This window comes from Polistes canadensis, unplaced genomic scaffold (genome assembly GCF_001313835.1).
Source record: "Polistes canadensis isolate GaletaPanama2010 unplaced genomic scaffold, ASM131383v1 scaffold_258, whole genome shotgun sequence".
Taxonomy (NCBI): Eukaryota; Metazoa; Arthropoda; class Insecta; order Hymenoptera; family Vespidae; genus Polistes; species Polistes canadensis.
In genome coordinates, this window is record NW_014569805.1 from 174,599 (window position 1) to 191,105 (window position 16,507).

General features: G+C 26.5%; 5 protein-coding genes across 6 annotated transcripts in view; 2 read left to right on the forward strand and 3 right to left on the reverse strand.

Moving 5' to 3' along the window:
• Positions 1-4: 4 nt before the first annotated feature.
• LOC106790740 lies at positions 5-2,123 on the reverse strand (the record flags this gene model as incomplete). The annotated part of the gene is made up of 3 exons (XM_014755848.1): positions 1,775-2,123; positions 1,014-1,631; positions 5-939 (listed from the first exon to the last, which is right to left on the reverse strand). Coding segments are annotated over exons 2-3 (1,518 nt in total), but the record flags the coding sequence as incomplete, so codon positions are not given.
• A 388-nt stretch (positions 2,124-2,511) lies between these two features.
• LOC106790766 (E3 ubiquitin-protein ligase TRIM37-like) lies at positions 2,512-8,246 on the forward strand. Its single transcript, XM_014755904.1, has 16 exons — positions 2,512-2,842; positions 3,139-3,404; positions 3,488-3,698; positions 3,778-4,094; positions 4,168-4,377; positions 4,449-4,628; positions 4,759-4,873; positions 4,987-5,180; positions 5,292-5,634; positions 5,722-5,836; positions 6,436-6,538; positions 6,649-7,163; positions 7,302-7,473; positions 7,653-7,825; positions 7,915-7,987; positions 8,071-8,246. Exons 1-16 carry the CDS (start codon positions 2,786-2,788, stop codon positions 8,084-8,086), a joined length of 3,060 nt encoding a protein of 1,019 aa, XP_014611390.1. The 5' UTR covers positions 2,512-2,785; the 3' UTR covers positions 8,087-8,246.
• Positions 8,247-8,834: 588 nt separating this feature from the next.
• On the reverse strand, positions 8,835-12,930 carry LOC106790770 (thioredoxin domain-containing protein 11). The gene is made up of 10 exons (XM_014755913.1): positions 12,290-12,930; positions 11,844-12,054; positions 11,532-11,762; positions 11,242-11,448; positions 10,957-11,154; positions 10,402-10,841; positions 10,026-10,329; positions 9,690-9,920; positions 9,419-9,612; positions 8,835-9,342 (listed from the first exon to the last, which is right to left on the reverse strand). Exons 1-10 carry the CDS (start codon positions 12,502-12,504, stop codon positions 8,838-8,840), a joined length of 2,736 nt encoding a protein of 911 aa, XP_014611399.1. The 5' UTR covers positions 12,505-12,930; the 3' UTR covers positions 8,835-8,837.
• A 413-nt stretch (positions 12,931-13,343) lies between these two features.
• On the forward strand, positions 13,344-14,767 carry LOC106790768 (DNA-directed RNA polymerase II subunit RPB7). 2 transcript variants are annotated; one of them, XM_014755909.1, is made up of 8 exons: positions 13,344-13,477; positions 13,621-13,730; positions 13,786-13,945; positions 14,032-14,082; positions 14,156-14,221; positions 14,323-14,394; positions 14,479-14,512; positions 14,586-14,767. In XM_014755909.1, exons 1-8 carry the CDS (start codon positions 13,466-13,468, stop codon positions 14,600-14,602), a joined length of 522 nt encoding a protein of 173 aa, XP_014611395.1. In that variant the 5' UTR covers positions 13,344-13,465; the 3' UTR covers positions 14,603-14,767. The 2 variants fall into 2 exon arrangements, with proteins under 2 accessions (XP_014611395.1, XP_014611396.1); XM_014755910.1 differs by lacking the exon at positions 14,586-14,767 and having other exon boundaries at positions 14,479-14,526.
• A 338-nt stretch (positions 14,768-15,105) lies between these two features.
• LOC106790741 overlaps positions 15,106-16,507 on the reverse strand; it is a 2,925-nt gene continuing 1,523 nt past the window's right edge. Inside the window, exons 3-4 of the mRNA XM_014755849.1 lie at positions 16,312-16,499; positions 15,106-16,232 (exon numbers count right to left, since the gene is read on the reverse strand). Coding sequence (XP_014611335.1) covers positions 16,058-16,232; positions 16,312-16,499 — 363 coding nt within the window. The 3' untranslated portion in view covers positions 15,106-16,057. The remainder of the gene's footprint in view (positions 16,233-16,311; positions 16,500-16,507) is intronic.

Consider the following 16,507-nt stretch of genomic DNA (forward strand, 5'->3'; position numbering starts at 1 on the left):
TTTTTTCTTCCATTTCAATATTTTCTTTCATTTCAATATTTTCTTTCATTTCATTATTTTCTCCCATTTCAATATTTTCTTTCATTTCAATATTTTCTTTCATTTCAATATTTTCTTTCATTTCAATATTTTCTTTCGTTTCAATATTTTCATTTGAAACTATAGTATCTTTTATGCATATTGTTTCCAATTTTTCTTCACTTATTGTTTCTACTTCCTCACACATATGACTATTATCTTTATTATCGAAGACAAGTTTTATTTTCTGTACCATTTCTTTCATTGCATTTGATTCAAAATTTGTAACGTTTATACCGCATAATTCCTGTGCAGTGCATTTTTGGACTATAAGATCTATATCTTCTTTGTTTTCTTGATTTTCTTCTTCCAGATTTTTCTTAGAGATAACTTCCATATTTTTATTATTGCCAATATTTAATTTTTCTGGTATAATATTGAAGTTTTGTAATTGTCTATTACGTTCTAAAGAATCTTCTAAAGAATCTTCTAATTTCTCCACAACACTTGAACATATAATTTTAATGTTATCTGTACTCTGTTTTATATTACTTTGGATATTTGAATTATCTTTTTCTTCTTCACAAAATGTCAAAGAAATATCAGTAAAAGTCTGTGGTAATTCTTCCTTCTTTGAATCAGTTTCAATAAAATTTGTTTCTTGCGAATCCTCTGATATATATGCTTCACCAATAAGTTGTAAACTTCCACTTATACCTTTCATGCTAACCAACGTATCGACATCATGTTTTATATTATAGTTCTTGCTTTGATCAGTATTTACTTTAGAAACTGTACTTGATTTTTCTGTTACATTAGTCTGAGATAAAACCTCATCTATAGTAGACTCCGGTGAAACATCTGCACTGTGCTTGGCACAAGATTCCTCTTGAGATTTTGGTTCATGTTCCAAATGTGCTTCTACAAAAGAATATACTGATTATAAATATAGTTATTATCATTAAAATATAATCTAATTATAAAAAAGCATTTACCATTAGAAGATACTGTATATACGTTGCTCAAAAGTGCAGGATCAAAATCAGTTTTCACATTAGTATTAGTATCTATGCAACTACCTGATTCAAGATGTTCAGATATATCCTTTTGTTTAATAGTTTGTGACTGCGATGTAATATTATCACGATCAAAAACATCTATATTAGAAACATTCGTAGAGTCTTCTATCACCTGTTGTTCATTTTTCATAATAATTCTTTCATCATCGAGTTCTTGATCTTCACTACAAATAATACTCTGATTATCTACCATGTCTTTACTGTGGATATTAGACTTTACATTTGTTTGGTTATTCTCTACTTTTGAATCGGTAATTATTTGCGAAAGAGCAGCAATTTCACTTTCTAATGTAGAATCGCTTACAGGATCAGATTGTACACCAATAATGTCATTTATATCCATAATGCTTAATGCTTCTGTATCGTAAGTTTCTGAATCACTATCTATGCAGTATGGTGCATAACGATCTGGAGAATCCTCTTTTTTAGATTGTTCTTTTTTTTGTTCTTTATTTTTATCTTTTGAGCCAAATAGGCCCATCTTAAAACTCTCAGACATTGTTTGAGGGCCTAACACAAAGCACAGTATGCTTGCTATGAAACATCAATGCGTTATTGTATTTGTCCACATATATATTATATTTATATATTCACTCAAATGCATACACTTATACATATACATTCAATACACAATATCAATAAAACATGTATATTATTTGTATAATTTATAAGCTTACTTATTAATCTATGTTGGCAACATCTTTGTTATTTTTTGGAACATATGACAATACTATCCATTTAATTATTATTATCATTGACATTAGTAAGCATAACCAATCTTTTTTGCCACATAACTATTGATTTTCAACTGGATAAACTACAATATTTCAATTAGACAAATACATAAAACACTACACCATAGAATATTCTGAAATAATACTTATATATCTAAACTTATGGTATTAATACCAATTCTTTAGTATCTCTAGTTTTTTGTATATATTTTATTTAATCAACACTTGATCAACCGACGCTCCAATGCATAATCCAACAAACCAGGTAATTCAGGGTCGCCAAGCTCACTATGAAAGCAAAGACTTATGGCGCCTCCGCAAAATAGTAGGGTACCAAACAAATACAAAACTGGTATGATATATATATATGCTGACGTTAGTTTGTAAAATCCATTAATTCGTGAAATAAATTCGGAAATAACTATATTGATCTGTTTCAATATAAAAAAAAAGCAGAATTAAATATTTCATCTAGGTAATCATATTACGTTTTACTAAAAAAATTATACATTAATGTCGAATTTTTACATATTTATAGAATATAATATATAGAAGTAATGCAACGAAATATTATGCACTAGTTATATTTTACAAATTTTCGCGCTAAATTTGAAAATGCGCAGAAGCCCTTGCGTAAAAGACTAACATGAATACTCGCCATAACGTGCACCCTCCCCACTTTTATAAAACGATTGTGCTACTTGTATATCGAGTTGAGGGTACTTTTGCTGCATATACTGCCACGAATATAATTTTTGTTTATTAATCATTCCACTAAATTATAATTAAATTATATATTTTGATATCTTATAATTTATATTCATTATAACTTAATGTGTATAAATAATGAAATATTGTATAATTCAGCTATGGCATTTGAACAGTCACGCCGAAATCGATAACGATCAATTATAATTTTTTTAATTATTATAACTTGTCATAAAAAAAACAAAAATGGCAAATAGAAAATCTTCGACTAATTCAAAAAATACAGATGATCATAGCGTTGAGGTAAGATATTTATAGTTTGTCAATCTTCTTTCAAATAAGTTTTATCCTACAAATGTTGTTATTGTCTATATAATAATACGAATTTTGTAAATGTAAATACTTTAATATATATGTAAACATTTTTAATTTCATCTATTCATAAATTAATAAATTTATTTCTTTTTTTATCTATATAGATATAATTTAAAGAATTACAAGTATAGCTTTTCATATACTTTTATATGTTTTATTTCTTTTAATTGTATTCAATATATTTTTTATGAATGTAAATAATAGTTTACTTTTATATTCCACAGACGCTGGCAGAGGTGTTCCGATGTTTTATTTGTATGGAAAAGTTACGAGATGCACATCTTTGTCCTCATTGTAGTAAATTATGCTGTTATACATGTATAAGACGATGGCTAACTGAACAACGTTCACAGTGTCCTCATTGTCGAGCCTCTCTTCATTTACATGAACTTGTGAATTGTCGATGGGTTGAAGAAGTTACCCAACAGCTTGATACATTGCAAGCTGTTGCTATATCTAATTCACGTTATGATGATTCTAATCGGGATAGGTAACACATTTATTTTTTGATAACTCCTAAAATGTTTAAATAAATTCAACTACTATTTTAAATATAATTTTATCCATTTTTAGATGTACAATACATCAAGAAAAATTATCTGTTTTCTGTTGGACATGTCGTCGTTGTATCTGTCACCAATGTGCATTATGGGGTGGAACGCACTCAGGACATACATTCAAACCCTTAGAAGAAGTTTATGAACAACATGTAAATCAATTAAAACTAGAAATAAGGCAATTGAAACGAAGACTCGTCCAATTAATCAGCCTTGTTCAAGAAGTAGTATGTATCTAATTGAAAATAATCAAATATATAAATAAATAAATAATGAAAATATATATTTTATTCTTATATACACTAGGAAAGAAATGTTGAATCAGTGAGGGCTGCAAAGGATGAAAGAGTAAGAGAAATTAGAAATGCAGTAGAACTAATGACTGTCCGTTTGGATTCCCAATTAAAAGCAAAATTGTTAACTCTAATGGGTCAAAAGAATTCTTTAACTTTGGAAACAGAACAGTTGGAAATACTATTACAAGAAGTAGAACATCAGTTGCATACTTATACTCGATCAGAACTTATAGCCAAAAGTGTTGACTTGTCTAGAATGATTTATCAAGTTTGGAAAAAACCGATAACAAATTTTGTTACTACTCCTGTTCCTGCTGATTTTCACAGGTACATAAAATATTTAAATATAAAGAATATTAATTAAAAGAAATCATTTCTTTTATTATCATAATTATTATAGTGAAATAGTACCAGGATATGATAGTGCCACATTTGCGATGCAAAATTTTACACAATTGCAATTGAAAGCAGACCCAGTGTATTCCGCACCGTTGCATGTTAATGGTTTATGTTGGAGGCTGAAAGTATATCCTGATGGCAATGGAGTCGTACGTGGAAACTATTTATCTGTATTTTTAGAACTTACTGCAGGGCTACCTGAAACATCAAAGTAAGTGGTCATAATATCTGTAATAATATATAAATAATACTTTATATGATGATTTATTGTTTTTTTTTTAGATATGAATATAGAGTTGAAATGATACATCAAGGCTTGCTTGATACAAGTAAAAATATTGTTAGAGAATTTGCTTCGGATTTTGAAATTGGCGAATGCTGGGGCTATAACAGATTTTTCAGATTAGATTTACTGGCAACGGAAGGTTATTTAAGCACAGAATTGGATACACTTATATTACGGTATCTTTTTTCTTTATATATATATATATATATATAGATTTTTTAAAATATATAATTTTAATAATATAAATATACGAAATATCGCTATTTCTTATACATCCGTAATGTATAATTCCAAAGCAGAAAATAGATTTCAGGTTAGACCACCGACTTTTTATCAACGATGTAGAGATCAGCAATGGTATATCAGTCAATTAGTAACTGTTCAAAATCAATACAAGACTCAAATCAATGAATTGAAAGAGGTAATACATAAAAAAATATATATAAATTTGTTTATAATGCATTCCATAGAAGATTCATTTTAAAATGATCATTGCTACTATAAATAAACATCTTAGTATACTTTTACTTTTAGAGACTAGCAATTGAGATTTCACGTAATACAGTAACAGCAACTAGAGCAAATAATGGAATTACAACACCTACATCAACTGCAAATATATTACCTTCAATTCAACAAAAACAGCCGCAAGGTTTAGGAGATTCTAATTTGAATTGTAATTCTGGTTTAACCATTGATACTTATTCAACCGGAAATACTATATCACAGTAAGTTTTTAAAATAAAATACATGATATATAGGAAATTCATAAAAATATAAAAAGAGAAACATGAAAATATGTTGTAGATTTTTATGTATAAATTTTATTTATTGATTAGGTCTATTCCTAATACTTCTCCCAATGCCGTTATTAATGAAACAATGCCAGAAGATCAATTAATATCTTTGACTGAATTAGGAGATTTAAAAAATATTCATCCTCCTGTATCATCTTCCACGTTGTCTTCAGTATATTCAAAATCAAATGCAAAACAAAATTGCTCCAGTAATATTAACATTATTGAAAATGAATCACGCATACCACATACTGCCAACGATGTATCAGTAGGTGATATTCAACCTACAGAAATAAATTCCTCATTGCCATCTTATTCTTCTCCAACAACTCTAAATCAACAACCATTAAATATTTCATCAAGCAGTAGTAGTAGCGATAGTGGAGTGAGTTTTTTTACTAAGTTATCTTATATATATAATTTATATGTATTATTTTTTATATTTATTTATAGTTGAGTTTACTTGTTATAGGAATTAAGTGAGCATGATATATATATAGCTGAATGTGAGAATACTGAACGCACGCAAACATTATTGGACGATAATTCTAATGATGAAAATGATGTAGACGATGAAACTATGTCAGGTATTAAACTACAACATATTTCATAGTATATATATTAGTAATAGATATTTTTTCCTGTAGATATATATTTGTATTATGTACTTCGAATTTAAAATCAACTTTCCATCATCTAAATACTATATACCAAATTAATTTGCATTTAAAAATATAATTAATAAATTAGGTACAAGTTCAAATAGGGGTCCACCTTTAGAAGAGGATCTAAAACTTATTTGGCAAGAAAATATACTTGACAAAGATATCTCAAATAAAAAACCAACAAGAATGAGTAGCAAAACGAAGAATCTATAAGAAAGAAAATCTTACGCTTAATGCTCCAAACAACATTTTTTCTAAATTTTTTAAAAGTAGTACAAATTAAATAAGAATAATTCTAATATGCGTATATAAAAATTGTCGATTAAATTAATATTGTATGTGTGACAATAAAGGTTACTCGGCTAATATTTTAAAAATTGATATGTGCATAAAATAAAATTATTTATGTATATATTTTTTTTCTTTTAAACTTCAAACTTCTATTAAGTTAAAAGCATTATGTTATAAAAGAATTACAAATATAAATTCATTTTGATAAATATATTATTTTTATTTTTAAGGTGAAAATGATATAGAAGCTGCAGAATCATTAGCACCATGGATGCAAAATAAACAAAGAATAAGGGAACAAAGTAGTAGAGATGCAATTGCAGAAACATACAGGTATAAAGAATTACTTTTATAGTTGAGGACTATAAATTTCTTATTTTATTAATTCTTATCTTGATCTAATATAACATTAAATTTAATTTTTTTATGGAAACAAATTAAAGTGAACTAAGAAGCAATGAAAGTTTAGAAGACGAAATAATGCTACTTCATCTATTCGATTATCAAGATCGAATAACTGGCTGGACTTCTTTATCTTTTAATAAACGTACATCTGATACGTCAGACTCTAGAAGCTCTATAAGCAGTATTAAATTACAAAATTCAAGTCCTTTGCACCATAGTGCTGTATTGCCCACACATCCATCAGGATACTCACACAAACATCGCGAACTCGAATCATGTAGTGAACAAACATTCCCTGATAAACATTCGAATTACGTAATGCACTCACCTCAAAAAGTTTGCAATAGTAAGATTAAACTTGATCAAGTTTCAAATAGTTATCAACAGAGAATTTTTGGTATGCCAGTTTGTGGAAATTATGTAACTCGATCGGAACCTGCAACACGTTCAAACTCTTTAGATTGTGAAAAGGATCTTTCCAAAATGTCTATTTTTAATAAATTTAATTATGAAATGGAAACGGTTAGACCAACAGATTTGATAGCGCCAAATGGTAAATAATAAAATATTTAACAAGTTATTAACATAAAATGTAAAAATGATAAGTTTATATTCAGAAAGACAACGATATCTTAAAATATTGGTAATACATATATTAATTTTTGTTGTATGAATAATTATCATATTTTAGTAATCTTGGATAGTAACAAAGTTGTATCAAAGCATTTGCTGTCTCGTCGACAATCTTCGCCAGCTTCTCCTGCAAATAGTTCACCGAATAATGAAAGTAATAAAACGTTCAATTTCGAACGACTGATTGAGTCTATTCCATTATCTCCAATATCAAATTCTACTAAATTAAGGTAAACATTTTTAAGAATAATATTTAATAATATTTTTTAGTTAACCCTTTATATTTCATTGGCATCTCTATGGGCAAAACTGTCCCCCATAAGTATTGTGATTTTTTTCTTAACGCTCGTCACTTCTATATAATTTTAAACGCAAATTATATTATTTTCTCTTATTATCATTGAAATAGGAAAAGTAATTCACAAGAAGGAAAAGATAACAATTGTACAAGTATGAAAATTCCTGCACTATCATCAGTTCATGAAAATCTCTTGTTACCTATTAATAATGCAGTAGGAACAGACACTATATCAAACCATAATAATTATAGTTGGGCTCCTGCATTATATCCTCATAAACATGGTATATTTTATATTATAATAATTTTTATTTTTATATCGATGTGAATATTTATAAATAACAAAACTAATATCTTTTTTTTATTATTGTAGTTCAACAAAATGTTACAGACACTATTGTACAAGGTACATCAACTGAAAAATTGGAGAAAAGTAATCGTGATAAGTAATTGAAATTTTTTTAATTACTAATTGTTTGATACTTGTAATTTATTATATATATATGATGCATTAAATAACTTTTTTTAGCACCACTATGCAGTAATCCTGGCAAGAAATTCTTTTATCTTAATATCAGACCTTTTATTTTGTTGGCCAAATTGTTAAATAAGATTGTGATGTCATGTTGTGATTGTGATTAATCAGTAATTATTACATTCTTTGTACACATTTTATCTATTGTTTATAATATAATCATAGCTGTTCAAATACAGCTCACGACGAATTTTTAATACCCTTTTTGTTTCCTATTAATTTATTTAATTATACAGATATGTAGAATATAAAACAAATATTATTTGTCTTTAATAAAAGCCCCCCCCCCCTGTATAATGTAATATTAATTAATATTATATTGTATCTATATATATATATATATAATATAATATAAAATATTATTTGTCCGTAATAAAAAGTAGGTAAAAATAACTATCGAAACATTGATATTCTTATAATTGTTCTTTTTTTTAGATCAAATTAGATTAGCATTAGATCAAAGATACAAACTTAAAAGTATCAAGTTTAAATGCATTATAAAAGAAAAGCAAGAACATTATATTTAAGGAAAATTGTATATTATTTTTCCTGTATTCAATTTAATTTATAAAAAACTACAAATGAGATTTATATAATATATAAATAAAAAAAAAACGATATCATATATATTTATATATAAACATATATTCTTTTATAAAAATTTAAATAGATTAAAATAAAATTTAAATTATTAGGAGAAAAGCTCGGGGAAAGGTATGGCACGTAAATACCGGTATAGTAAAACTACTATCAAGTAGATATCACAATTCATTTTTTAGTATTTTTCCTTTAGAAGTACTAGTTTTTTGTACAATTCGCATAATTCTTGTTTTATTAGAAATAATTTTACTATCTAGTTCTAATATCCTAAGAATTCTATAATATTTTCTAAATCTTTTTCGGATCATATGAACTATATGCTGATCTTCAGCAAGATCAATAGTTGATCCCAATATTAAATGAATGTACCTAATATGTTCTAATTTCAATAAAATAATTTTTTTCTTATTCCTAGCAGTTCTTCGATCAATGAAATTTAAGTGTCGCCTTAACTTTCTATAATCACATAGAAGCTGTTCAATAATTTCTAAACACAGCCAACGAATGCGAACAATACATTTGTCTGGTGGATCGGTAGCACTTAACAAACAAATATTTGTTAAAGCTTCCACACGTGAATCTCCATCTAAATTTGCTAATACGTAATTAAGTAAATTAGGAATGTTAATTGGTAAAGAAAATGGAAATACTGTACTGTCCTCTTTCCTGAAAATAAATATATTTATATTATTCTAATCGTGTAATTATTGTATAAGTTTGTTATTAAATAAATTCTCATTACCTTTTTGCTGGAAAAAACAAAATAGATGGAAAATGATTCATACTATATTCCCATGGTAAATCATTGTTATCTCCATCTATGCGTACAAATGTAAGATGATCCATTGCAGACAAGTAATGTGCTACCATCAAGTAAACATAAGATATTGCATTACAAAATGCACAATATGGGGAATAATACATTACAACCACATCCTATTAATAAAACATTAAAAATAATGTAATATTTATATATACATTATCTCTAATTCTTAGATTTCACTTGTATTTACCTTAGTTTGATCCAAGATAATATCCAAAAACGTTTCACTTGTCAAATCTGGTATACACATTTTCAATGTATTTTTCGGATCACATCTAATCTTGGTCTTAAATTTATGTACAAAGCAACGTGAGTTATCAGATCGTAATGTGCGTTGTAAAACGCCTTGAGTATAATTATTTATAAATTCTATAACAGCATGTCTATTAAAATCTGTTTGCATAACATATTCACTTTCTTGCTGAAATATATAATATTACAATTTAGATGTAATAAATAAATGCGAGAACAAAAAGATAAAGAAAAAGCAACGTGTCTAAAGAAATATATAAGCATTATAACTTACAGCAACATCTAGAATGATAGCAGCAGTTTTATCTTTTTTTTTTAAAACATCAATTCCTAAACCTTCCGCAAAATGAAAATAATGTAGACTATCAATTGCTATCAAAGATAATGTCCTATTTATGTTGCATAAAGATTTTATTAAACTTATGTTAGATTGGTTTAAAGAAACTTGAGGAAATACTGGCTTGTGATATCTATGCCCTGCAAACCATCTTTTACAATTTTCTTTTAAAAAATTATGTTTTATCGCAGTAGGAGACTGTGGATCATTTTCATCAGACTGTGATGATTTGTACTCTGAACTAAAATATAAATATAATATATATTAATATTATATTGTATTATTTACTTATATTCGGTAAAATTTACTATACCTTTTCACATCCACACTTTCATCTAAATTTATTGAAATATGATCTTGATTGCAACAAAATTCCTGTCCAGTTTGAGTATTTTCCGATATAGGTATTTTAAAAATATCTATTTCTTTACATACATGAGCATTTTGTTCGTGAATAGAAGTACAGACAGCTAAATCTTTATCAACCGAATTTAATGCTTCCTTTTTGCATAAAGAACATTTATTCATGAAAACATTTGCACAACAGCTATTATTAATCCACTGCTGAACAGAAACACTGATTGTAGGCTCATTTATTTTCATTTCATTTTCACTTACAAGATGAGTACACTTTTCATTTTGTTTAATGTAACGAGACATCGCTGTATAACGTTTGTATTGAAGACCCAAAATAATATCTTTCACTGAAAGATTATTCGCACAATTATAGTATTGTAATCCAAGTTCTCTAATCTAAAAAATTGTTATAAAATAAATAAATATATAATATAAATATCTCTATTTTAGAAAAGAAATATATTATTGTGTAATAATATATATATCTTATAATGTAAAATTTACAACATACCAGATCATAATTATAATTTTCATAATGCAAAGGATTACGTGGTGTAAATAAAAAAAATACAGGTCCTTCTCGAAGATAAGGTGCAAGAGTAAGAGATTTCATTCCAGGTGGTTGAAGCCATAATGTTGGTTGATGAATTGAACTAGTAATCCAATTTAATATATTTTCTGGCGTCCATTCTTTATCATCTGGATAGTTCTAAATATTAAAATTATTTTTTGGAATTGTTTATAAAAAAAAATATAACAATGCCAAATACATAAATTACAAGTTTCCATTATTTACCAAAGTTTCATTCCACATAAATAAAGATGCAGTAGGAGTTTTAGTAATTTCGTAATTGGATTGACTGGATAATGCATTTGTTACGACAGCAAATGCAAGTTCTCTATTAGGATCCTTTTCTAACGATCTTATAGCAGCTTTGTAAAATTCTTTATATCCTGGACTGTTAGCTAATCCGGTAAAATTAAAATAACCTACAATTACAGCCTGCAATGAATAAACAGAGTACAATAAAAAAGTACCTAATTTTGTTACAATTACAAAAATTTCTATCCATCTTTTGCACTCACATCATAAGTAACAAGCAATTGCTTTATAGATTTTTTATTTGTTATCCTAATAATTGGATTTATAAATGCATGAAGAAATCGAATCATATATGGTGCAGTACGTATGCCTCTGTACTGTATACCTGAATCTCTTGCCGGATAAAGTATGAGAACTGGATAACTTTGAATTTTATTGTATTGCGTTCTGCATTCAGAATTTGGATGCCAACAATTAATAGCAGTAAAAAATATCTAAAAAGATAATTTAATAAAACAAGAAGAACGATATAAAATACATGCTGTATATAAGATTAATTTATTAACTTTTTATACCTGTGGATAATAATATTCGGCTACTTTTTCAAATTCATCTCGTACTAATTGGCTTTCTGCATCCCATGGGGCATAATACATAACAAAACTAAATTCTATATCCGTGACTCTGTCTATCATAGCACTTAAGTGACCTTTGTAAAAATCTAAAACGATGGAACTTTGATTAAAAAATGGTCTTGCCGATGGTGGTTTAGATATTCTTGGTGGTCTGTAAATAAAATAAATAACAATATAAATATTTATATATTTAATTAAGATAATTATTAAATAAATAAGTTATTTATTTATATAAACAAAAATATCTTATAACTTTTGTCAACTAAAGTATAATACAAGTTTAAAAAGGGTAATTTTGAAAACTAGTATTTAAAAAGTAATACCATCGAAGGTTATAAAAGTGTTATAAAAAAATCATAAACATTAAAACACAACCTAAAACTTACGAACTGTGAAGTGCAGCTAACGCAGTGAACATGACAGCAAGAATAAAACATATTATTTCCGTAGCATAAGAGAACATTTTGTTAGCCAATTTTTGTTCTATCGTTGTACTTTGACTTGATTCTTTGGCCACGTTGTTACTTCCTGAATCCGGTATAGTTGAGTGCAAGTTATCAGCATTTCTCAACGGGCTTATTTCGCGCGCTTCACTTGACATTATCCGTTAAACCAAAAGAAAATTAAAGAATGAAATAGCGTTTATTCACGCTCATAAAACACTTATCATTTTCCTCTGTGAATCTATCACAGAAAATAACAACTGATTTAATTAAGAAAGATTAGGCGGGCTTTCTTTAGACTTATTCTGGCTTTCTATACGTATAGGTATATTAACAAAGCGGAAACAGCTGACCATTTGACAACATATTAAAAGATGTCTAAATCTACAATAAATATAATCATACAATTAAAAGAATGGACAATGCCATACTTCAATCAAATTGTTATCATTAATTCTAATAGATACATATTTTCTTTACAAATTACAATTGTATTCATTCATTGTCTAACTATTATTACATTTCACTTACTACATTACAATCAAGTTTTTTAACATAAACAATAACTACTAATCGACCTAAAAAGATATTAACCTAAAGGTTGGTTTATTTTTCTCTACAATTTTCAATGCCCTCTAGAGGAAGAAAAATTATATATTATATATACATATATATGTTTAGTTTAATCCTATATACATGTCAAAATGCATAGGATCCTAATTCACATTTTCCATTTTTTCCATTTTACAGATGGCGTTTTCATGCTATTACAATTTCTAGGGATTTTCAGCCTGATTTTTCGGAATAATTTTTTAATAGAACAATGCCCATTTAATTTCATAAATAAATTGATAGTTTTAAATGATATTTGGTAAAAGGACATTCTTTTTTAGTTTAATTTTTATACAGACAAATTAAAAACATTTTATCGTTCACAATTGCTAACACATTTTCTTATTAGTTAATTTATTCCAAGATGTCTGCACCCAATGTTGCCAACTATTTAATTGACAACAATATTTAATGGATGAACATGGTATAAATGCTTACCGAAGTAAAAAATTAGAATCCATTTGTATATTTTGAATTTTTTTTAAATTTAATTTAAATACAAAGAAAATGTTCTATCACGTATGTAAAAATTTATTTTTTTATCGTTCTGTGTTTTTTTTTAAACTTAAACTATAATTTATTCTTCAGAGATCAATCAATAAATCCTTTATTGAATCAGTTGGGAAGAATTAATCTTTTTGTATGTTTATTAATTAACATAGATATCATTGGAGCAAGAAGTCTTATTACATCCAAGATATTTTGGACCTCAACTGCTTGAAATAGTTAAACAAAAACTTTATACAGAAGTAGAAGGAACATGTACTGGAAAGTAAGATCATATATTTGAATGTGATGCAACAGGTATTTACTAAATAATATTTTAGGTATGGCTTTGTTATAGCAGTAACACTTATAGATAATATCGGTGCTGGTATAATACAACCAGGAAAAGGATTTGTAGTATATCCTGTTAAATATAAAGCAATTGTCTTTAGACCATTTAAAGGTGAAGTTTTGGATGCAATTGTAACACAAGTAAACAAGGTAAACATTACAATATTACAGAAAATATATATAAATTAGTTTAGCATATATATAATTAATGATAACACATTAAATTTTTTGTACAGGTTGGAATGTTTGCAGAAATCGGACCATTATCTTGTTTTATATCTCATCATGTAAATATCAGTAATTATTTTTTTATAGTACTAAATGTATTTTATTTTATATATATGTAAAATATTATTTCAGTCAATCCCAGAAGAAATGCAATTTTGTCCTAATGTTAATCCACCTTGTTATAAATCAAAAGAAGAGGTAATTATTTATTGCTTGATAACTTGGAAAATTATTTGCTATAATTAATACGATATTACTACTGTAACAAAAATATTAATCCTTAAATTTAAAATTTTCAGGACGTAATCATTCAAGCCGACGATGAAATAAGATTAAAAATAGTTGGAACAAGAGTAGATGCTACTGGTATTGTTAGTATTCAATTCAAATATTCTTATTAATAATAAAAATATTCGCAATATAATAACCATGGATAAACATTTATTTTGTTCTAGTTTGCTATAGGAACATTGATGGACGATTATTTAGGTAAGATTACTTAATTAATAATAACAATATATTAATATATATTTAGCTATAAATAAACTTGTTTTTTTTTTAGGTCTTGTATGTAACTGAATTGTTCATACATTCTATTATAGACTACCCTCCTACAAGTTTGTAAATAGAAAGGAATATGTTATAACAATGTCTATTGCAATTAAATGAAAAACAGCGATGAACTATATTTATACATTGAAATTTAATAAATTTAAGAGAATCAGATTTAATTATTACAATTAATGAATACCATTTTGTTACCTATTCTTATTTCCGTATTTTTACGTGTTAAAGCAAAAGCTTATTCACTCCTTATCAAAGGAACTATATAAAAGATATAAATAAAATTATCCTTAATTTTTATTCTCGAGTATTTTAGCCAAATATATATAATAATAGCATAGAAAATACTGTTAATCATTACACCATGGTATGCAAAATAAATATTAAATATAATAATCATAAATTAACATTTGTTACAAAATCTATTATAAATTAATTTATCCTTTAATTTATTACATAATTTATAAGTTCATAAATTCTCCTTTTTTTTATGAATAAACATCTAAAAATTTAAATACTATTATAAGATTTTATTTATCTTTTTATTTAATACATTGAATGCCACATTAATTTTACATGGCTTACCCATGATGCAGACACGAACTTACTGTTATGTGTTAGACATATTGAAATGTTATTTAGAACAGATAAGTTAAAGTTTATAATTATTGATTATAATTAATGCATTTATCTTACTGGGGGGTCACACGTAACTTGTGTGATGTTGAAATGCATTTTTTTGTATTGGCTCGATTAACAAAATGCCGAGATAGTACAATGAAAGATTTTCTTTCTTCACATACGAGCCTACTGAAAAAACAACGTCATAAATATAAAATGATTTTGTAAAATATGTTACAAAAAAAATTCCAAGAACCTAGGTAAGACCAAGGACAAAAAACTCTACCAAAATAGTTGTGGCATATTGTGAAATCTATTGATTTACCTTTCCTCTGTTTAAAATGGTTTAATACAAAACATCCACTATACGCATGCATAATATTTAAGCATACATGTCACATATACAAATAAAACTATTTTGATATATTATTTTATATTGAATTAATTTCTTCAAATCATTGAAATTTACTCGAATTATATTTCTAATAATCTTAGTTTCACTGGTCACTGATGATCCCTATGGCATTCAATGCGTTAATAAATTTTTGTAAATAAAAGTAAAGATATTTTTGATAGATATATTAATTCGCAGATAGTAAATTGATTTTATATTTTTTTGTTAAGTCCAAATTATTTACATATTATTTAAAATTAAACGAAATTTCAAAAATCTATGCAATCTATTTCATTATTACAAGGATGCGCTGTGAAAAATTACAGCGCTTAACAAGCGTCGATAAGATTGTATTAATGTACATAAATTGTGTTTATTTCGCTACTTGTGTAACCTTTTAGTTATCTCGTCATTTTACAATGAGCACATGGTTTCAATATTGTAATAAATTCATTTCAACTATTTTGCGTTTGCAGATTTTTTAATCCTATGAACAGTGCAAGTTTTGTAGCAACTTCTGGTTTTTCTTTTTCATAAAGTTTACTTTGATCAGGCATCAATTTGTCCATTACATGCTTATATATCTTACCATCGGCACCTACATGATATGTAGAAAATCCATCGTACCATCTAGAAATTATAATAAATAATTTAAATATTCTCTTAAGGTTTTATTCCCGTTAATTAAATAAAATAAATAAATACATACACTTCTGCATCATTTAAAGCTTCCTTTATTCTCCAAAATTTTAATTTCCATAATGTAAAAATTGCTCTTAGTCCTGTAATACCGCTAATTCGCCAACGTACTTTTATTGTATCATCTTCCGGATTAATAGTTATTTTTAATACATCTAATTTTATGTATGCAAATTTTATATGACCAATTGTTCTTATAATAGTTA